This window comes from Octopus bimaculoides, chromosome 30 (genome assembly GCF_046866305.1).
Source record: "Octopus bimaculoides isolate indiv1 chromosome 30, ASM4686630v1, whole genome shotgun sequence".
NCBI classification, from domain to species: domain Eukaryota; kingdom Metazoa; phylum Mollusca; class Cephalopoda; order Octopoda; family Octopodidae; genus Octopus; species Octopus bimaculoides.
In genome coordinates this window covers 17,952,207-17,976,096 of record NC_142957.1, presented here as the reverse complement: position 1 = coordinate 17,976,096, position 23,890 = coordinate 17,952,207, and the positions used below count along the sequence as shown (strand labels likewise).

The following is a 23,890-nucleotide window of genomic DNA, read 5'->3' as shown; positions in this document are numbered from 1 at the left end:
AAGCAAGCTTCTTAACAACACGACCGTACCTGCACCTATCGGGATATTCTCTTACTTGTGTCAGTCATTTGATTGGGGCCATGCTGGAGCACCACCTTAAAGGGTTTTTTAGTCGAAGAAATCGATCCAAGGACTTATTCTTTGTAAGCCTAGCACTTATTCTATTGGCCTCTTTTGTCAAACTGCTAAGTTACAGCGACGTAAACACACCATCTGTTGTTCAGTCACGGTGGCCGGACAAAGACACAAAGACAAATATATATATATATATATATATATATATATATATACGACAGGCTTCTTTCAGTTTTCATCTCCCAAATCCAATTCACGTACATGCATACACACTGTACACACACATGGTCATGTATGTACATATTTAACAATCTGTTTATTTCTATATGTTTCTATATATATATATATATATATATATGTATATATATATATATATATATATATATATATATATATATATATATATATATATATATATATGTTTCTATATATATGTTTCTATATATATATGTACATGTATGTGCTTATGAAGGTGTGTACGTATGCTTAATGAATGAATTCATAAGTATATACCTATGTTTACACACACATATATATATGTGTGTGTGTGTGTATTTATGTTTCTATATGTGTATGTGTTGTGCATGTACATATATCTACGTGTGTAGTTGTATATGCATTTATATATGCATTTATGTATGTTTATATATATATATATTTGTACGTATGTATGTATATATATAAATATATATTAAATATAACAAATGTATTTTTTACATACATGTCTATACTTATGTAGTTATGTATGTGAGTGTGTACATATGTTATGTATGCCTGTGTATATATATGTGTGTGTGCATATGCATATAAATGTATCTATGTATTTAGTTATGTATGTATGTGTGTGTGTATTGTATGCACGTAGTTATGTATTTATATACAAGCATGTAGGCATAATTTCATGGAGCAATCAATTTGAAAGGAAATATTAGCTAACTTGATCACTTACCAAACAGATGGATATATATATATATACACACACATATATATACACATATATATATATATATGTGTGTGTGTGTGTGCGTGCATGTGATGTAGGCGATGTTTTACCAAGATGCTATGGTGTTTTGCATTCGGCCGATAGACAAACACTGTTCAGGATATTCCACGACAACCGTCTCTGTTGCTTTTCTCGATTCTCGTCTGCTTCAGACTGACTTCTTCTTCTTCTTCTTCTTATCTCTTACTTCTCCCCTCCCTCAAAGACTGCCCCCCCTCTCTCTCTCTTTCTCACTGTCCTCCCCTTCTCCCTGTCTTTCACTCACACACTTCCCTTTTCCCCTCTCTCTCTCTCTCTCACTCTAATTCCTCTCTTTTTCTTCAAGAATCTCCCTCTCCCTGGCTTTCTTTTCCATACTTCTCTGTTTCTCTCTCTCTCTCTCTCACATACACTCTCCTCTTTCTCTCTCTCCATCTCTCTCTCTCGTTTCTCCATCGCAGTTGCGCTCAAAAACTCCCCCCCTACCTGCATATCTCTTTCTCTCACTCTTTCTCTTACTCTTACCTTCTTCCCTCTCTCTCTCTCTCTCTCTCTCGCATACTCTCTTTTTCACTACCCTCCTACTCTCTCACATTTGTCCCCCCCTTCTCTCTCACTTCCTCCTCCTTCTCCCTCATTGTCTGTTTTTTTCTTCACCCCTTCTTTCATCTTCCCCTCTCCCCTTTTCTTTCTCTCACCAATTTAGTCCCCCCCCTCTTTTTCAATCTCTTCTCTTGCACACACTTTGTTCTTCTCTCTTTCAAATTCTTTCCTTCTTAACCTCTTTCTTACACACTGTCTCTTTTAATCCTCTCTCTTTCACTGAATCTCTTTCTTTGTTTATCTTTCTCTCTTTCCATTTCATTCCTTCTTACGTCTCTCTTTCACTCAGTCTCTTTCTTTCTTTGTTCTTCTCTCTTTCAATTTCTTTCCATCTTAACCTCTTTCTTACCGTCTTTCTCTTTTAATCTTCTCTCTTTCACTCTGTCGCTTTCTTTGTTTTTCCTTCTTAACCTCTTTCTTACTCTCTCTCTCTCTCTCTTTTAATCCTCTCTCTCCTCCCACCCTCTCTCTTTATCCTATTCTTTCATTCCCACCCTCTCAACCGATGCTTCGTGCATTCATACTCTCTCACTCTCCATCACTCTCACTCTCTTCCTCTTTCAATTTCTCAGTCTCTCTCACCCCACATCCCCCTTTAAATCTCTCTTCTTTGTCTCTCCCCCTCTTTCTCTCTCTCTTCTTAAATGTTGTTGTTATAATTATTGCCATTAATTAATTGTCACAGTAGTAGTTATCGTTTAGTCACTAGTCAAGCCTCAAATCCCTGGGGTCAACGTAATCAACTAGAATTCTTCCTACACGTGTTTCTATGAAGATTCCTTAATCCAGACTCACTGTACCTTCTTGGTCCTTCATAATCATCAGAGTCACAAACTCTAGGGTCCAATATTATAAACAATTATTCTTATTGCTTTTTTCTTGTTGTTTTTCCAGGTATTGTCCGTCCTTTGAAGCAAAAATCATGAGATTTGGGCCCAAAAGCCATCCAGTATGGCTTGAACCTGAAGGTAAGCCACAAAACATTGCTTAGATTTCAACAGAAGACACTAAACTCTTTACGTATATGTTAAGATTAAATATGGCAGTGATTGAGGTGTTGGCAGTAGTGTTAGCAGTGGTGCTGCTGTTGCTTTTGTTGTAGTTGTAGTTTCTGTTGCTATTTATCTTTCTGCTGTTATTGTTTGCTGTTGCTTTTGTTGTAGTTGTTAGTGTCCAATGAAGGAGAGGTTGGCATGGGTGGCCAGTCGTCGAATTTGGTTTCTATTTCAATTTCAATCACCTTTCAACAGCATTTTATATGAAGAGACATTAGAACAATTTTACAACAATAAAAATAAGTTTTTTTTTTTTTTTTTTTGATGATGCTTGGTTTCACAATTCCTGTCATCATTCAGCCTAGCAGCTGCTGATTAAGTAGTAATTTGGTAATGGAAGGTTAAGGGCTTCCTTGATGCCTGCCAGAGAAGCAAGTAGCTATCACCATCGAAGGCATCGTGGTGAAGAGTGCTTCGTTGAGGAGCGAGGAGTTGTCACGTAGAAGGTCTGTCGCTCAACTGACTTACAAAGTGAAACTCACTCTTTAAGTACTAGTTTTACTACGCATGTGCAACTTGAGGGGCTTCCGGTGGTGAAGTCCCTTGCGCATGCGCAGAATAGTACTTCCTCAATGGCAGCTATAATTTCGCGCCACTACATAAAGATACGAATAAGTGGGCTGGCTACACCCCTGGTAAAGGCCACAGATTATGCTTTCACTTGGCTTGCTAGGTCTTCTCAGGAACTGCATATTTCCAAAGGTTCCGGTCACTAGTCATTGCCTCGGTGAGGCCTAAAGTTCGAAGGTCGTGCTTCACCACCTCATCCCAGGTCTTCCTGGGTCTACCTCTTCCACAGGTTCCCTCAACTGCTAGGGCGTGGGGCTATAGGAAGAGACATTTAATCCAAGGTACCACACAGTGGAACTGAACCCAAAACAATCTCATCACACAGCCAGTTTCTTAACCACAGAGCAACACCTGAGTTTAATTAACATATAAATATTTCCAACGTTGTTTTAACCCTAAAACCCTTTCATATTCCATTTTCTAAAACGTTTTTTTTTTTCTAAAATACCCCCGTTTATTTTTTATTAATTTTTTTTTTCTTCCATTTCGTTTATTGCAAAATGATTTTACATACGTTTTTTGTTTTTGTTACTCTGTCTGTCTGTCTCTCTGATTCTCTCTCTTTCTCCCTTCTCTCATCCTGTCTGTTTCCCCAGGTTTAGATTCAACCATTATTTACCCAAGCGGCATCTCCTGTACGATGCCAGAAATATTTCAACTAGAATTAGCACGTACCCTACCCGGACTTGAAAACTGTGAGATTGTTCAAGCAGGTGAATAGTCTTCTCTTTCTTCTGGTCTTTCTATACGCGTGTCTGTGTGTGTGTGTGGTAATGTTGGTGATTGTTGTGATGGGGGGGGGGGGGGTGATTGTTGTGGTGGTAGTGTTGTGGTGGTGGTTGTCTTGTAAGTAGTACTGGCGGTGGTAGTGGTGGTGTTTGTTGGTGTGGTGGTGGTAGTATTGATGATTGTTGTGGTGGTAGCGTAGTGGTGGTGGTTGTCTTGTAAGTAGTACTGGCGGTGGTAGTGGTGGTGGTGGTAGTATTGATGATTGTTGTGGTGGTAGTGTTGTGGTGGTAGCGTAGTGGTGGTGGTTGTCTTGTAAGTAGTACTGGCGGTGGTAGTGGTGGTGGTGGTAGTATTGATGATTGTTGTGGTGGTAGTATTGATGATTGTTGTGGTGGTAGTGTTGTGGTGGTGGTGTAGTGGTGGTGGTTGTCTTGTAAGTAGTACCGGCGGTGGTAGTGGTGGTGTTTGTTGGTGTGGTGGTGGAAGTGGTGGTAACAGTGGACTTATGATGGTTGTGAAGGTGAGGTGGGGCAGTTTCAACACTGGGGTGGGGATAATAGGAGAAAAGGGGTCGGCGTTATTTGTGTTATAAGATTTGTGTGTCTGTGTGTACATCCGTGTGTATGTATAGGTGCAGGCATGGCTGTGTGGTAAGCATCTTGCTTCCCAACCACATGGTTCCAGGTTCAGTCCCACTGCGTGGCACCTTGGGCAAGGTTCTTCTACTATAGCCTCAAGCTGACCAAAGCCTTGTGAGTAGATTTGGTAGACGGAAACTGTAAAAGCACCCACTACACTCTCGCGGAGTGGTTGGCGTTAGGAAGGGCATCCAGCTGTAGAAACTCTGCCAAATCAGATTGGAGCCTGGTGTAGCCATCTGGTTTCACCAGTTCCCAGTCAAACCGTCCAACCCATGCCAGCATGGAAAGCGGACATTAAACGATGATGATGATGATGTTGATGCAACGAGCTGGCAAAATCGTTAGCACGCTGGGAAAAAATACTTAAATACTGTTTGTCTATCTTTACATTCTGAGTTCAAATTCTGCCAAGGTCGACTTTGCCTTTCATCCTTTCGGGGGTCAATAAAACGCGTACCGGTTGAGTATTAAGGGTCAATGTACATGCTCTGCCAAAATTGCTGACCTTGTAACAGTACTACATTCCTTACACTACCACCACACACTAAACTACAGCCTATACATCATCAACCATCACCACCAGCATCACTAAATATCATAACAAACAACCACCACCACACAGTACTACATCCCCAACACTACCACCACACAGTACTACATCCCCAACACTACCACTACACAGTACTACATCCCCAACACTGCCACCACCACCACAAGACACACAACCACACTTACACAGCATCATCACAAAACACTACCACTACCTGCCACCACCACCACTCCAACACCATAATTACCACACATCACCAAACAATTGAATGCAACCGCCGCCCCTTCCTCTTCCTCCACCATCTCCACCACTACCTCCATCGTCATCACCTTCTCCTCCACCACCATCACATCCTCCATTATCACCTCTACCACTCCTCCTCCGTCACCACCACCACCACCATCACATCACCACACTAGGCTGGGTGCCAGGTCCGTAATTACCTATATTCGTATCATCATCATTATTATTATTATTATTATTATTATTATTATTATTAGTAAGGAACAGTACAACCCCACAACACGCTTAAATATACACACACACACACACACATGCACATACACACAGACGCGTGCACATACAGATGCACAGTAGACCCTGCTGTAACACGCATACATGCACTCGTGTTTGTAGACATGGGAGAACAAAACTTGCCTCACACACACATGCGCACACACATGAATATCTACAAAATAAAACTCACTTCACATATGCACGCATGCGCACACAGATACACACACACACACATACACGCACATATATATGCATACACATGAACACGTACAAAGTAAAACTCACTCCACACACACATACACACACATCTGAATGTATGCAGAATGTACCCTACCACACAAGCACACGGACACACTCATTCACATATGGACATGCAGAATATAGCCACCCACGCACCAACACACAGATGCACACACACACACACTCACGCACATGGACACACACACAGAATAAACCTCGCCCCCCCCCTGACACACACACACACACACAAACACGGACACATAGAATATACCCTGCCACATGTACACACAAGCATACATATAAACACATACAAAGTGAACCTTCACATCACACACAACACAGACTAAACTCCTTCACACACACACACACCAACCACCATCACAGGGAAACACACATACATGCACATGGACATACACACACATAGTAGACCCCCACATCATAAACGCTCAACACAGAGTGAAACCCATTTGTATTATTATTATTATTATTATTATTACTATTATTATTATTACTATTATTATTAATTATTATTATTATTATTATTATTATTATCATTATTATTCATTATTATTATTATTATTATTAATTATTATTATTAATTATTATTATTATTATTATTATTATCATTATTATTAATTATTATTATTATTATTATTATTATTATTAATTATTATTATTATTATTATTATTATTATTATTAATTATTATTATTATTAATTATTATTATTATTATTATTATTATTATTATTATTAATTATTATTATTATTATTATTATTATTATTATTATTATTACTATTATTATTATTATTATTATTATTATTATTATTATTATTATTCTTCAAGCGGTGAGATGGCAGAACTGTTAGCACACCGGATGAATGTAATGCTCAGCAGCATTTCACTCGTTGCTATGTTCTGAGTTCAAATTCTGCCAAGGTCAGCTTTGCTATTCATCCTTTCAGGGTCGATAAATGAAGTACCAGTTGAAGACTTGCGGGTCGAAGTAATTGACTCATCCCCTCCCCCAAAATTGCTGCCCTTGTGGCAGAATTTGAAACCATTATTATTATTATTATCAGGCCTTCTGCATTTATTGTTATTATTATTATTGTTATTATTATTATTATTATTATTATTATTATTTTGTGTTCCACAATAAAGGTTATGGTGTTGAATATGACTACATGGATCCACGTCAGTTGAAGAAGTCTTTGGAAACACTTCATATCAGTAACCTGTTCTTTGCTGGTCAAATCAATGGAACCACAGGATATGAAGAAGCTGTGGCACAGGTGTGTTTTCGCTCTGTCTGTCATCCATAGATACACACACACACACACACACACACACACACACACACACACACACACACACACACACACACACTCATACATACAATGGGCTTCTTTCAGTTTCCGTCTACCAAAATCCACTCACAAGGCATTGGTCAGCCTATAACTTAGCGGTTCACCAAAAGTAACCAAGAGAATAAGTACCAGGCTTTAAATGAATATATATTTACTGGGGTTGATTCATTCGACTAAAAATGCAAGGTGGTGCTCCAGCATGGCCACAGTCTAATGACTGAAACATCTAAAAGAAATAAGAGAACACATTACTCTCTCTTTTACTCTTTTACTTGTTTCAGTCATTTGACTGCGGCCATGCTGGAGCACCGCCTTTTAGTCGAGCAAAATCGACCCCAGGACTTATTCTTTGGAAGCCTAGTACTTATTCTATCGGTCTTTCTTTTGCCGAACCGCCAAGTTACGGGGACGTAAACACACCAGCATCGGTTGTCAAGCAATGTTAGGGGACAAACACAGACACACAAACATATACACACACACACATATATACATATACATATATACGACGGGCTTCTTTCAGTTTCCGTTTACCAAATCCACTCACAAGGCTTTGGTCGGCCCGAGGCTATAGTAGAAGATACTTACCCTAGGTGCCATGCAGGGGGACTGAACCCGGGGACCATGTGGTTGGTACGCAAGCTACTTAACACACAGCCACTCCTGTATGATTTATAAATGGATATCTTATTGTTTTGGAATTTTTTATCTGAGTTTTTCGTGATGGTTTTCCTCTTGTTTTTTCCAGGGTATTTTGGCTGGGATTAATGCAGCTTCTAAAGTACAGAACAAACCAGCCATGACCCTTGATCGGTCAGAAGCTTACATCGGAGTCATGGTGGATGACCTCACCACACTCGGAACCAATGAACCGTATCGTATGTTTACCAGCCGAGCGGAGTTCCGGCTCTACTTGCGGCCCGACAATGCGGACATCCGACTAACTGCCAAAGGTATTTCAGAATTTTAGGGGACAGGGACATTTCAGAGAAAATATTTCGGGAGGAGGGGTGGCAGTGTGGTAGGGAGTTTACTTCCCAACCACATGGCTCCGGGTTCAGTCCCACTGCATGGCACCTTGGGCAAGTGTCTTCTGCTATAGCCTCAAGCCGACCAAAGCCTTGTGAGTGGATTTGGTAGACGGAAACTGAAAGAAGCCCATTGTATATATGTGTATATATATATATGTATGTGGGTGTATATATTTGTGTGTCTGTGTTTGTCCCCCCACCATTGCTTGACAACCGATGCTGGTGTGTTTACGTCCCCGTAACTTAGCGGTTCGGCAAAAAGAGACCAATAGAATAAGTACTAGGTTTCCAAAGAATAAGTCCTGGGGTCAATTTGCTCGACTAAAGGCGGTGCTGCAGCATGGCCGCAGTCAAGTGACTGAAACCCATAAAAGAGTTAAAACAATGATGATGATGAGGAGGACATACCCACCCTGTCAAGGTCCTCCTGCAAGCCTTGCAATTAGAATCCCCAAAGTAGCTGTCTTATATTGTTGCCCTCTTTATCTTACAGGTTACCACCAAGGCTGCGTCAGTAAGCACAGGTATGAAAAGATGATGCGGATGCAGACTGCCTTAGACGAGAACATGGATTTGCTAAAGACGACCTTTGACTCAGTTTACAACTGGAGGTCAAAGCTACAAAGTGCTCGGGTAGATGAGAAGAAGGTGCAGAAGAAGAGGTGGGTATCCATTCTGAATATTTTTTTTATCATACCTAAGGCGCCCTCTATGATAGGAATCATTTCTGTTTTTAGATTCCACATTCGAGTTACCTCTATTTCCAGGTCTTTGTATTTTGAAAGTTTCTCCATTTCTTTTAGGGAAACGTTGTCATCTGTTGGTATTGATACATCAATTAGAAAGCATTTTTTTGCTTCATGATGTCTAACAACTGTATCTGGCCTTAATCTCTCTATCTGTATGTATTGGCATATCCCAGAGTATGGTTGCTTTCTCAATTTTCTGTGACCTTTTCTAGCATGTGCCTACACCATCTTTTTTCTGTTTTTATTCCATAGTCTTAGCACTATTCTATAGTGTTGGCACATTATTATTATTATATCCATTTTCAGTGCCTTTTCAATATTTTCTGATACAACAATTTCCCCAGAGGAATTTGTGAAAGCATTCCCCAAGGAGTTTGGTCACCTGATTGGTCAGTCAGCCATTCTACAAAGATTGTCCATTGAAGGTAAGATTGTAACCCATTTATATATATCTGGTATAAGGTTATATTTTGCTGTTAGGCATGTGATTTTTGTGTGTGTGTGAGAGAGAGAGAGAAAGCACATGGCTTAGTGGACAGGGTGTTCAGCTTTTGATTATAAGACCACGAGTTCGATTCCTGGTGGCACTCTGTGTTCTTGAGCAAGACAATTGTTTTCATGTTGCTCCAGTTCACACATCATCATCATTTAATGTCCGCTTTCCATGCTAGCATGAGTTGGACGATTTGACTGAGGACTGGTGATACCAGATGGCTGCACCAGGCTCCAACCTGATCTGGCAGAGTTTCTACAACTGGATGCCCTTCCTAACGCCAACCACTCCGAGAGTGTAGTGGGTGCTTTTTACGTGCCACCTGCAACAGGAGTCAGTCCAATGTTTCGCTCACCTGCCACCGGCACGAGTGCCAGTAAGGCGAAGCTGGAAACAATCGCGATCAAATGATGCTTTTTCAACTGGCAAAAATGAGTTGTACCTGTAATTCAATGGGCCAGCTTTGTCACATTGTGTTATACTTAACTATGTTAAGAGAGCGTGTGTCTGTGGAGTGCTCAGCCACTTGCATGTTAATTTCACAAGCAGGCTGTTCTAGTGATTGGATCAACGAGATGATGATGATGATCTTGGATGTTGTATATTCTTTCCTTCCTTGCAGTGCGGTATTCTGTAGAATTGGAGAGTCAAATGGAGGATATTGAAGAAGTCCGCAGAGAAGAGATGTTAGAACTACCCGAGGACCTTGATTATTACAGGTAAGAATTGATCTCACATCTATACACAAATCCACATGTTTCTAATGAAGCAGGGGGGGGGGACAGAATATACAGTATTTACTCTCGTATTAATCACACTATCTCATATGTGATTTTAACTGGAAAAACTATGGCACAACTTGTACGCAGGATAAAGTCAAAACTATCAAGTTTTGTATCAAGATTTAACACAAAATTAGGGATGTGCCTCATACTCAAGTTAAATTCAGTTTTCATGTAATGTACGTATGTATATGATATACGTATTTATGTAATGTATGCATATAGATAATGTATATATCGTTTAACATCCGCTTTCTATGCTAGCATGGGTTGGACGATTTATACATATATATATACATATATATATATGTATATATACATATATATATGTATATACATATATATACATATATGAGCGTGGCCGTTGCCAGTACCACCTGACTGGCTCCCGTAGGATTTTCGAGCGAGATCGTTGCCAGTGCCCCTGGACTGGCTTGTGCGGGTGGCACATAAAAGACACCATTTCGAGCGTGGCCGTTTTCGTGCGGGTGACACGTAAAAGCACCCACTACACTCTCTGAGTGGTTGGCGTTAGGAAGGGCATCCAGCTGTAGAAACTCTGCCAAATTAGACTGGAGCCTGGTGTTGCCATCCGGTTTCACCAGTCCTCAGTCAAATCGTCCAACCCATGCTAGCATGGAAAGCGGACGTTAAACGATGATGATGATACATATATGTATGTATATACATATATATATGTATATACATATATATATATATATGTATACATATATATATATATATATATATATATATATATATATATATATATATATATATATATATATATATATATATGTACATATATATATATATATATATATATGTACATATATATACATATATATATATATACACATGTATATATGTGTGGACTTTTGCCACTGCTGTATCCGTCTCTTGACAAGGGAAATAATCTTTTCTTGATACTGTTTAAATAAGGAATAAAGGAAAACCACACATCGGATTTATGTGTTTAATTACTATTTTGTTTTTATTATTTACTATGAAGTTCTTAAGTAAATTTTCTGTTTTCTTTTGCAGTGTCAACATTGCAAATGAGGCCCGGAACAAATTAATAGAGGCAAGACCAGCCACGGTGAGTGTGTGTATATATATAAGGGTGGCAAGAAGCTTGCTTCCCCTATATAAAACTATATATGAAACTAATAAAAGAATATATACACTCAAGAAGAGTGCTACATAAAATGGTGTTATGTATAAATATATATGTAAGAGTTTTTTTTTTGTCAAGCTCTTCAACATATAAGGCCTGTGTGCAAATATATTTATTTGTGCTCTCATGTTCAATCCCACTGTGTGGCAAGTGTCTTTACCAAAGGACCAATATAAGGACGTAAAATTTTAGAATTTTTTACTAACTCACCAACCTCAATTAACTGTATTAATATTTTGAAATTTATAAAAGAGATTTTAATATTATTGATACCATAATATATACGAGCACTCAATTTAAATTCAGAATATCATATTCCTATTGAATATTTCTAATTAATGAATATATATATATATATATAGGACAACCTTCTTTCAGTTTCTTAATTGCACACAAGGGGCTAAACATAGAGGGGACTAACAAGGACAGACAAACGGATTAAGTCGATCGACCCTGAAAGGATGAAAGGCAAAGTCGACCTCGGTGGAATTTGAATGTAAAGACACACGAAATACCACTAAGCATTTCGCCCTGTGCGCTAACGATTCTGCCAGCTCACCGCCCTACCTTCTTTCAGTTTCTGCCTACCAGATCTATTCACAATGCTTTGGGACTATAGTAGAAGACACTTGCCATAGGTGCCATACAGTGGGACTGAACCCCAAGCCATATAGTTGGAAAGCAAACTTCTTACCTACACAAGCACAGCCACACCATACCTTGTACCTTTCTGTTTCTTCCATACAGATTGCTTCTGCCAGCCGAATCCCCGGTGTGACCCCTGCAGCGTTGATCCTGTTGTTGCGACATGTAAAGAAGCAGAGAAAGGCACAAGAACACAAAACAGCTCGGACAGGAAGCAGTACCACCCACGGCAAGTCTATAACTGTTTGATGGTCGTAAGTGTCTGTAATATTACATGAACACCCGACACAATGATCTCTACTAAATCCATCAGCTTTTGAGATTACTTTAAAACATGATAGGATGGAGCATTCCGTGTGTGATGGCAGTGTGAACAGAACATAATAATTTTGTGCCTTACTACAATAGCATGTAGTAATAAAAGAGAAAATTTGTATGTATATCTTTATATGACATATGTATTGTATTATATGTATATATATATATATACATATATAAACATAATTAAGGGATCAGCAACAGTTGCTTCACCACATACCGAAGTTCAGAAATAGCAGCTGATAGCAGTACTTGTAACTCACAAAGGCAAAACAAGAAGAAAAAACAACGAACCTAACCAGTCTTAGTTAATCATAGATGCGTTTCTGGCTTAGAAAGGTAAAAACTTTTCATTTCCTCATCAGTATGATATTCCAGTTGCAAATTTGACGATGCTAGCAATTGTGCATGCACGACCGAGCGACATCATGCATCGGCACAACATGAAACCATCTCTGAACCTACATAGGCCAGCCAGTATATATATCTACATATATATATATATACATATATAAACAAAAAGATTTCAAATTGGTATTGTATTTTTTTTATTTATGCCTTGTTTTAACTGTTTAGCCCTGGGTCAACCCTGGCTGAGCAGACACGTGATCTGAGACATGCCAGCAATGGCCCCAAAATGTCGTTTTTTTTGTATATCTAGAACTACATCATCCAGTCTATCTCTACTTCTAAGGCAGCAGGGTTTGATTTGAGAAAGATTCAGCTGCTGTTTCTAACAGATCATAGAACTGCATAGAGGGTTCCTTGTTTTGTGTGGCTGATGGTGGTGAAAAGACGTTCCATCTATGACCATCCCATCCTAGACTACATTATCCAATACATAGATCTTTTTTTTTTTCTAAGATATTCATATGTAATTTAAAGGAGATTTAGCTGTTATTTCTAGCAGAGATGTAACTGAATAGAGGAATTCTATCATTGGTTTCACATTATTATTATTATTATTATTATTATCGTTGTTGTTTAACCCCGAGCCAGCTCTGATTGAGTGAATCACTCATCAAAGGCAATCCATCCATGAGCATACTGTCATTTTTATGGGCAAAGTCCATCTTGGATTACATTATCCAACATGTCTTGTGTCCCCTTAGACAGTGGGCTGTGAATTGAGGTGGAGTTGGCTGTTGTTTCTAGCTGGTCAGTTAACTGCATAGAAGTTTCCTTACTGAGTGTTGCTGTCGGTGCTGTTGCTGCCTTAGAAGAGGTGTCAGTGTTGTAGTTGTTGGTGGTGTTATTGTTTTTGTTGTTGTTGGTATTGTCGTCATTACTGTTGTTGTTGTTGTGGTGGTTGCTGTTGCATCTGCTCTGACGTGTGCACTCTGGTGTCACAGAATGAACTTTATATGCGTTTGTAGATTCTCTTGCAATGTGCATCACCAGCTACAATTGTCTGCATAATAATAATAATAATAATAATAATAATAATAATAATAATAATAATAATAATATTAATAATAATAATAATAATAATAATAATAGGAAAAACTTTCAAAATACAAAGACCTGGAAATAGAGGTAACTCGAATGTGGAATCTAAAGACAGAAACAATTCCTATCATAGTAGGTGCCTTAGGTATAATAAAAAAATATTCAGACAAATACATAACAAAAACACCAGGACTTACAAATATATATAACATACAGAAAATTGCACTACTGGGTACTGCACACATTCTACGCAAAACACTTTCAATACAGTAAACATAAGAGCACCACAGCAAACCACAGCACATACCCAAGGCGCACAGAGCTGCGCTCGGTAGTGAAGTGAAAGCACGTTATGAAAATAAAACTACTGAACAACAACAATAATAATAATAATAATAATATTAATAATAATAATAATAATGATGATGATGATGATGGTGATGGTGATGGTGGTGGTGGTGGTGGTGGTGATGGTGTTGGTGTTGTTGTTGGTGGTGGTGGTGGTGGTGATGGGGTTGGTGGTGGTGGTGGTGGTGGTGATGGGGTTGGTGGTGGTGGTGGTGGTGGTGGTGATGGTGGTGGTGAGGAGAAGAAGAATCTGGAAAGTATTGGATAGTTGAAAAGAACGGGATGGGCTCCTCGACCTGAAGAAAATTCTAACTGGGCCCCACCCCCTGCACGGTCAGGCGCTGTTTATCTTGATATGAAATCACCCTGTCACGCACATGTGGTTGTGATGCATGTGCCTGGTGTACCCTTGTCAGACGGGTAGTCATGATGGGTGTACTGGGCTTCGTGTATTTTACCCCAGTGTCACTTTGATAGCACGCACCTCTCTCTCACTGCGACAGCAGCTGTTCAACATAATCCCACAAGGGACTGACTTGCTCAAGGGTTAACATGGAGCAAAACAACATAGATACATTCACAGTCACATATAGACACACATGCCAACACATAACACACACACTCACATATGCTAACACACAGACGCACACATATGATTACTAAGATGCATACAAAGAAACACAGCTGACCATACATGTCTACATGTACCTTGTACTTACCATTACAAGCTCTCCGTTTTCGTCAACCTTCCTAGTTGTATTAGCCTCAAACATCCCTTTCTGGTGCTCCTCAATGGTGTCCCCTACCAGTTTGTACGAGGCCTGTGTTCAATAAACAATCACAAGACAACGACATTTGGAAACAGCGCAAAGAGAAATACACATATATACATAATAATGGAAGGGAATAAATGTAATCCAAGCATATATCCTCATCAGTCCTTCATGCAGGAGCCTGGCTAGCATATAATATTCTAGTCACCAAAGGAAGATTTGTTATAAATGGAGCACTTTGCCCAATTGCAAGAAAGCAATGTTATAATCCTCACACAGTGACTTATAACACTGTGAAACCATCGTTGCAGTCATTGCTAGTGTCACGTAAATGGCACCCACCCGTGACACCATAGTTGTGACTGGTGGCACGTAAAAAGCACCTATTACACTCTTGGAGTGGTTGGCATTACGAAAGGCATCCAGCTGTAGGAACCGTGTGAAACCAGACCTGAACCTGGTGCAGCTTACCAGTTCCAGCCAAGCCATCTAACCCATGCCAGCCTGGAAAGCAGACGTTAAAGGATGATGATAATGATGAATGTTACTAAATAAGGATTACATTTGATAGAATAATCTGAACGCCAAAGGGTTAAATGATGATGATGATGGTGATTTGTGTGTATTTACCGTAAATTCCCTTCCAAAATGGCATTGTTCCACAGGTTTCCCAAATGTTGCCTTGTTCTCCTCAGACCAACCGTTCTTGGCACTGATGTTGATTGTCAGATGTTGTCCATTGATTTCAATTTCCTGAATTATTTCGTTTACTGGATCCAGAAACACTTCGGCTTTCTGCTTGTCCTCATCTGGGATTTCTAACAAAGAAGAGAAAAACACTATTACATCATTCCATTTTTTTTTACTTGTTTCAATCACTGAACTACGACTACACTGGAGCACCACTATGCAGGGTCAGGCAATTATAACCCTTTAGCATTCACATAATTCCGTCAAATGTAAGGTTTATTCATTCTCGTTATTTTTAATTAATCGGCTTTATCTTGTAGCTTCTGAGATTCTGATGAGGTGAATTAATTTTTAGAATGATATTGTAGGATTGCTGAGAGACCAGATCTCACCAGTTTGAACATAAAAAAGGTAGAATATTTTGGGCGGATATGGCTAGGGGCCTTAAAGTTAATCTAGCTAAGACCCTGTTCCATATATAGGAAAGGATTTGGAAGGAATTTCATTTGCTACATCCAGAGTAAACTATGGACACCTAAGTGGTACAATGGCATCACAGGTAGATTAACAGATAAAGTTCTCTTTGTATGTGAAAGATTTGTAGGAACAATAAACACTAATAGCCCATGCTATTATTCTCAACACCCTCCCACATCCACCATTGATTCATCTCCCAACAACCCATCCCCACTATTGTCACATCATTCACTATAGCCACCCTTCAATACCTCTGACCTCCATCTCTGTCACTGTACGCTCCTCTTACTCTTACACAACGGTCTCTTTATTTTCTGATCTATCCACAGCTTTTTGCTTGTCAACTCCTTCCTCCCTGACCCACTTCAATCCCTCTCACCGTTCCCCGCTCACCAAACTGGTATTTCCTATCAGCCACAATTCCACCCATGTTCATCCACTCACTCCCCCAACAGAAATGTGGAAACAAAAAAGGTTTAATTAAATTTCATGTTAATTTATGTCTAAACAGCAGCTTTGTAACGAACAAAATTATTTTACTAAAGTCTCTTCGTTAGTTTCAAAATTAATTAAAATAAAGACAGAATATTTTATTTTCCAAACACCAGTTTAATAACGACAAAGTCATTATTCTAAATTCTTCATTATTCTCAAAAATAAATGCAGTGTATTTTAACAGAAATTTGGCAATAAAAGAGTTTAAAATAATCTAAAATTAAAAGCTTTCATCAAAATTCCACGTTATTTTAAGTTCCAAACACCAGCTTAGTAATGATGAAATTATTCTACTAAATCATTATTTTCAAAATAAATTGAAACAAAGACAGCATATTTTAACTGAAATCCTTTAACAAAAGACTTAAAATGGTCAGAATTAAAATCTTCCCACCTGCTTTATAAGGGCATTTAAAACATTCCATCAAAATTTTATGCTAAGGACCAAATTATTTTCCTAAAATCTTCATTATTTTCATATTAATTAAAATAAGGATTTAATTAATATTTCATCTTAATTAAGGTAAGGGAAATATAGTAAGAAAAGGGTTTAAAATGATCTAAATTAAAATTTTCCATCAAAATTCCATGTAATTTTAAGTTCCAAGCATCATCTTAATAATGACAAAATTATTTTAGTAGATTCCTTATTATTTTAAAAATCAATTGAAACAAAGAATATTTCAACAGGAATATGGTAAGAAAAGGGTTTAAAATTATTGAAATTACAATCTTTCATCAAAATTCCATCTAATTTCAAATTCCAAACACCGGCTTAATTATAGCAAAGTTAATTTTACTAAATTCTTCATTATTGCAAAAATTAATTGAAACAAAGACGTTGTATCTTTAACAGGAATATAGTAAAGGAATTTTCAGGAACTTACGGAGTTTCTGCAGGAATTCCTGACCATTTTCAATTCTATCCAACAACCATTTCCCATTTAATGCTGACATTGTGCTTTCAAGGCGGTCTCTCTTTAACACTGAAACAGGGTGAAATAAAATTGACTTCTCCTATCTGTGTATATATATATATGTACGTTTGACTTCCTATATGTATCTATGTGTTCATGCTCACACTGCTGATTGTCTGTATACGTTTGTGTGTGCGTGTGTATATGTTTTGTTGGGGGTTGGGCTGAGAACATGTGTTTGCATGTTTGCTACTGACTGCCTGTTTACGTATGTATGTGTCTATGTGTGTTTTGGGTAGGTATTTGTGCGTGTGTGCTTGTGTATTGTTGACTGTCTATATATATATATATATATATATATATATATTTGTGTATGTATATATGTGTGTGTACTAATTGATTCTGTATGTGTATGTGTGTACTACTGAGTAACTATAAATATGTGTGTATGCATGTGTGTGTTCCCTTGTGCTTGTAGTTCCATGTATGTGTGGAGTTCTAGGTCTGTATGGTTGGGCTATGTGTGTGTGTGTGATGGTATATATATATATATATATATATATATATATATATATATATATATATATATATATATATATATAGAGAGAGAGAGAGAGAGAGAGAGGGAGAATGCTGAGAAATGAGAAAAGGCTGAATGTGTAAATAGACTTTTGTGTGTGTGTGTGGTTAAATAACAAAACAAGTTGAGTTAAAGATTTGACCTTTGTGTATGTGCAAATGCTTGTGTATATATATATATATATATATATATATATATATATCACCCCAACATCGCTTGACAACCAATGCTGGTGTTTACATCCCCGTAACTTAGCGGTTTGGCAAAAGAGACGATAGAAATAAGTACTAGGCTTACAAAGAATAAGTCCTGGGGCCTTATACATACAAATATACATATATATATATACACACACACACACGCTCATATATATATATATATATATATATGCATGTGTGTGTATACAAATACATACACACAAAATTGCACATTACTTATACATATATAGATAGATAGATATACATATGTATATGTAAATATATATGTATGAATATACTTGTGTGTGTGTGTTTGAGTGTATACATATATGTGTGTGTGCGTGTTGGGTACTGTGAAAGGGACATGAAAACGGGAACAGAGACATTAAAGAGACAGAAAAAAAAAGCTGGGGTCAGACAGTTTAATTTCTCTGGGAGCCTGTTCGTCAGTAGAGGGGGTGGGGTGGCGGGGGAGACATTTCATCATGACATGTTAATTTGTTCCAAATTAGCATGTCTTTCTCTATGTCTTTCTGTGATGATGGCGATGACCATAATGATGATGATGGTGATGATGATGTGGAGGAGGAGGATAATGAGAATGATGGGGACGATGTTAATGATGACGATGACGACAGCAGTGATGATGGTGATGACAGCAATGATGAGGATGATGACGAGATGATCACAATGGTGATGAAGATGAGGATGATGATGATGATGGTGATGATAACAAAAGCAATGAGGATGATGACGACGATGATGACAAGAGTTTCATTGATGACAGTGATGGTGATGATGATGATGACGACCATGATGATGTTGCAAAGTGTTTGGCAATAATGGAGAAAGGTGCTTCCAAGTGGCAAATATATTCCGACCGACACCTGTCACTTACGATTTAGTCTCAGACCAATGGATTCCGGCTGAGGAGAAGTGACTTTCTGGCTTATTGATCCATCAGTCGATCGATATAAAGTGTCACGATTAGCATCATCCTGCGTTTGAGAATAAAATTATTTCCGTATTTGTATCATTTCATCATCATCATCATCATCGTTTAACGTCTGCTTTCCATGCTAGCATGGGTTGGACGATTTGACTGAGGACTGGTGAAACCAGATGGCTACACCAGGCTCCAATCTGATTTGGCAGAGTTTCTACAGCTGGATGCCCTTCCTAACGCCAACATATATATATATATATATATATATATATATATATATATATTTACTTGGAGAATGGAGCAACAAATACAAGAAAAAGCATTTTCGTTGGACTAGATAGCCGGATCGAGGCAGACCTACCACTTATCTATATATACACACACACACACACACACACATATAAGACAGGTGCTTATATATATATATTTTATTAATTTGCCTCTATGGCTGATATTTGCTTGCGACTATTGATGGTATCTTAATACTACCACCCTCATATTTACTTTTATATATATATATATATATATACAGGTGCAGGCGTCTATTGATATCTTTGCCGAACCACTAAGTTATGGGGACATAAAGACACCAACAGACAAACAGTGGTGGCAGGGACAAACACACATTTATTAAAGGCGGTGCTCCATCATGGCCAAAGTCAAATGACTAAAACAAATAAAAGAATAATGATGATGAATGTCCACTCATGACTAAGGAAGACCATCACTGACCATTGTCCAAGCAAAATGCCAGCAATGGCCATGGCCATGCATGAGGTTATTGCACCAGCAGTCAACCGCTCTCCAGTTAATGTCCATGGCTTCCAAACTTGCCACAGTGTCCTCCTACTCGACCGGACATCAAATAGTCACCTCGCCAGCAATTACACAACCTAAGGTCCTGGTAGAAATAGCAGCCAAACTTACTAAGAAACCGGGGCATGAACCTTTTTAAAAGAATGAAGTCCGCATTAGACAAAACAGTCCTGAACAAGCAATACAGAACACGACGTGTGATGTGATGGGTCATGAGAGGCACACACTTTGGTCAAAGGTTTACTTGATGAGAGAGGGCCTGGGGCTACACACTAGCACCACCATCCCCAACACCATGTTACAACCACTACCAACACCTCCACACACAGTAATCAACACCACTTCCACCGCCACCACCGCAGCGATCACCTCCAACATTGTCTGCTTTAAAATGTTCTTCTGCTGGGAACTTTTGACAGGGAGTCAAATGGGACAGATGATGTGTATGTGTTTGTGTAAATGTGTGTGTGTGTGTGTGTGTGTGGAAGGTTTAAATTCTCATGAAATAGATGTTGGTGGAGTATGTATATATGTATGTGTGTGTGTATGTATATATATAAACATATGTAGATACATTCATATATGTATATAAATATATACTAATATATAGGTATATAACGTGTGTGTATGTATATATATATATATATATATATATATATATATATAGTTATGTGGAGAATGGAGAAACAAACACAAGAAGCAAGTCAACTGGGCGAGTTAGCCATATATATATATATATATATATATATATATATATACACATCTATGTGTGTGTGTGTGTATACACATACACACGTGTATGTATGTACACACGTGTGTATATATGCACCCAGACAATGAGACCCGGAATGTCAACTGACATTTCAGACAAATGGTAGATAATTGCTTATATTTTCCAATTGTGAGGAGATAAACGAGGAGAAGGTGAATGTTGTGTATACAGACTCACACACACACGCATGCATGTATATATATATATATATATATATATATATATATATATATATATATATATATATACATATATATATATATATATATATATATATATATATATATGTGTGTAGACACACGTATTTTGGTGGAACATTTGACTATACATATTGGCTCTCACCACTACATATATAAGGATTTTAACAGTTGTCATGGTCATCTTCAAATACATATATATATATATATACATACATACAAATATATATATATACATATATACATACACATATATATACATATACATACACATATACACATACATATATATACACATACATATATGAGCATACATATCTATATACACATATATACATACACATACATACATATATATACACATACATATATACATACATATGTGAGCATACATATCTATATACACATATATATATACATACATACATACATCAAGTTCTCAAATACAGCAAACCACCAGAAATCTCAGTCCCCTGTCGTCCCCTCTCTAAGGCCCAGCATCTGAAGATCCTTTCTCACCACTTTGTCCCACAAGAAAGCATCCTCAAATCCAGATCTTTTGAGAAATTCTTCAAGAGGATATTCATCATCTAATGAACACGCCCCTAATACCAAAGATTCTTTGAAAGCTGCCATGGTCAGAGTAATGTCCAAAATGAACCAGGACCACTTCATTCGAGCATGGAGATGGTTTAGATCTCATACAGAGGTAGTTGTTGAAACTGAAGGTGAATAACATTATATCAGGTCATCCCATAAATTCTGTCCGATTTTAGCTTTTTTTGAAATTGAATGAAATTTAATAGTATTTTAGAATGTCTAATGGAATTAAAAATTATTTTTATGCATTTGTTTACATTTAAACTAATTAAATATCATTTTACAGAATAATAGAATTAAAATTTCTTTGATTAAAACCCTTTCTAACATGGAAGTATCCAAAGAGCATTTGAGGCACAGAATGCTTTATGAGTACAAAAAAGGAAACTCTGCAGCCGAAGCGACTCGAAACAAAAGGAAAAGGTCCAATTTGTTTTTTTTCGGGAGTTTTTTTTTGCAGAATCAGAATTTCCCTACTCGAAAATTGGGGATACGTCCGCCAAGAATTTTATTTATTTTTATTTTTTTATATAATTTTCGAATTTTTTAAAATCAGAGTTTTCAAGAAATTTTTGCGAATTTGTTTTCTGCACACAGAACTCACACAATTATTTTTTAAAAAATTCTTTAATATTTCGAATTAAATTTTTCTTTTTTAATCAGAGTTTAAAATATGGACAGTCCGTAATTCTTGGCTTAAATCCCAGCAATAGACCATTAAATGTGCTTATGGGGAGAAAAATATTGAAAAACATTAAAACATGTTAAACTGCCAAAGAAAGGCGGAAGGTAGGTGGTTTTAAGATGTGCTAAAAATAACAGCTATCCCTTGAATCACACAAAAAAATTTGTTTTAGTTTTTGCATAATTGTATGAATTCCCGTGTGGCAAAAATATTCCGAAAATTCCATAAGATAAAAAAGTTATGAGGGCTTTACATGAGGTGCTTAAAGCAGACTTCCACCATCAGATGATGGATAGCCAAGATAGACTATGCCAGCTGCTGGAGAAATAAATTTTACAACAAACTTTAATATTTTCTTTGGAACTTACAGAAGAATGGTATTCCTGGCTTTCTTTGTTTCTTTCTGCACACAGTTAATTGCCAGCGATATATGTTTAATTTTATACTCTTAAAAGATTCGTTACGCAAAGTGAAGCCGACCAAACGATAGAAACGCTTTATTGAGACAAACCAAGGAATAACAGGAATATTGGTAGAAGTTTTAAAAATGCCAGGGGAGATAACTCTATCTCTACTCATTTCGAACTTGCCGTGATATGGTCATCTCTACAGGTTTCCTATAGAAACCGTAGCCAGCATAGAAAACCCGTGCAGATGACCTTATCGTGTGATTAAAATGCACTGCAATTTTATTAGTTCCCATAAAGGGTGTACGTAGAGGGGACAATACAAACAAGCAATGGGGTCAAACAAATGGGGAATAAAACTTTATATGAAATACATGATTAGTGGGGTACTACTAAAGCAGCGCGGACCCGAACGCGCAGTCGCGCGTCCGCGCTAGCTAGTCTTGAGTGGTCGATCCTAACCCTAACCCTACCCCTTACCGTATCCCTAACCCTAACCCTATCCCTAACCCTAACCCTAACCCTAATCCGCGTGTGCAAATGAATACGTGTTTAGGGTTAGGATCGACCACTCACGACTAGCTATCGCGGACGCGCGACCGCGCTGCTTTAATAGTACCGATTAGTGGTATGTTACACGAAGATATGCATATATATATATATATATATATATAAATGTGTGTGTGTCTGTGTTTGTCCCCCCACCAACACTTGACAACCAATGTTGGTGTGTTTACGTCCCCGTAACTTAGCGGATCGGCAAAAAGAGATCCGATAGAATAAGTACTAGGCTGACAACAGAATAAGTCCTGCGGTCGATTTTCTCGACTAAAGGCGGTGCTCCAGCATGACCGCAGCCAAATGACAATCATACACATACACAAACTTACAGAGACTGACAAACACACACAGAATCATACACAATCACACACAGACACTGACAAACACGTACACACGTACACGCAAACGCAGAAACAAGTACACACACACACACACACACACACACAAGCGCGTCTA

The 23,890-nt window shown here is 37.9% G+C and overlaps 2 protein-coding genes and 1 long non-coding RNA gene across 4 annotated transcripts in view; 1 reads left to right on the top strand and 2 right to left on the bottom strand.

Annotated features, from left to right (window-relative positions):
* Positions 1 to 1,233, bottom strand: part of LOC149130251 (uncharacterized) — a 19,019-nt gene extending 17,786 nt beyond the window's left edge. Inside the window, exon 1 of the long non-coding RNA XR_016239136.1 lies at positions 1,025 to 1,233. This is a non-coding gene — a long non-coding RNA (uncharacterized LOC149130251). The remainder of the gene's footprint in view (positions 1 to 1,024) is intronic.
* Positions 1 to 12,646, top strand: part of LOC106878979 (5-taurinomethyluridine-[tRNA] synthase subunit MTO1, mitochondrial) — a 46,642-nt gene extending 33,996 nt beyond the window's left edge. Inside the window, exons 9-17 of the mRNA XM_089345949.1 lie at positions 2,555 to 2,628; positions 3,882 to 3,998; positions 7,124 to 7,254; positions 8,078 to 8,282; positions 8,854 to 9,022; positions 9,416 to 9,534; positions 10,225 to 10,321; positions 11,429 to 11,483; positions 12,309 to 12,646. Of these exons, the coding sequence (XP_089202075.1) occupies positions 2,555 to 2,628; positions 3,882 to 3,998; positions 7,124 to 7,254; positions 8,078 to 8,282; positions 8,854 to 9,022; positions 9,416 to 9,534; positions 10,225 to 10,321; positions 11,429 to 11,483; positions 12,309 to 12,455 (1,114 nt within the window). The 3' untranslated portion in view covers positions 12,456 to 12,646. The remainder of the gene's footprint in view (positions 1 to 2,554; positions 2,629 to 3,881; positions 3,999 to 7,123; positions 7,255 to 8,077; positions 8,283 to 8,853; positions 9,023 to 9,415; positions 9,535 to 10,224; positions 10,322 to 11,428; positions 11,484 to 12,308) is intronic.
* Positions 12,647 to 13,055: 409 nt separating this feature from the next.
* LOC106869788 (gastrotropin) lies at positions 13,056 to 23,057 on the bottom strand. 2 transcript variants are annotated; one of them, XM_014915647.2, is made up of 5 exons: positions 22,835 to 23,018; positions 17,644 to 17,742; positions 15,725 to 15,912; positions 15,041 to 15,142; positions 13,056 to 13,935 (listed from the first exon to the last, which is right to left on the bottom strand). In XM_014915647.2, the coding sequence occupies exons 2-5, from the start codon at positions 17,711 to 17,713 to the stop codon at positions 13,885 to 13,887; spliced, it is 411 nt and encodes a 136-aa protein (XP_014771133.2). In that variant the 5' UTR covers positions 17,714 to 17,742; positions 22,835 to 23,018; the 3' UTR covers positions 13,056 to 13,884. The 2 variants fall into 2 exon arrangements, with proteins under 2 accessions (XP_014771133.2, XP_052834100.1); XM_052978140.2 differs by lacking the exon at positions 15,041 to 15,142 and having other exon boundaries at positions 13,749 to 13,935; positions 22,835 to 23,057.
* Between the last annotated feature and the right edge of the window lie 833 nt (positions 23,058 to 23,890).

Coding starts and splice junctions, on each gene's coding strand:
- LOC106869788 (XM_052978140.2), bottom strand. CDS start 23,045: ATGAGTAGAGATAGAGTTATCTCCCCTGGCATTTTTAAAACTTCTACC. Junction 15,913..17,643: donor GGAATTCCTGCAGAAACTCC/GTAAGTTCCTGA, acceptor CTTCTTTGTTAG/AAATCCCAGATGAGGACAAG. Junction 13,936..15,724: donor ATTTTGGAAGGGAATTTACG/GTAAATACACAC, acceptor ATTATTATGCAG/ACAATTGTAGCTGGTGATGC.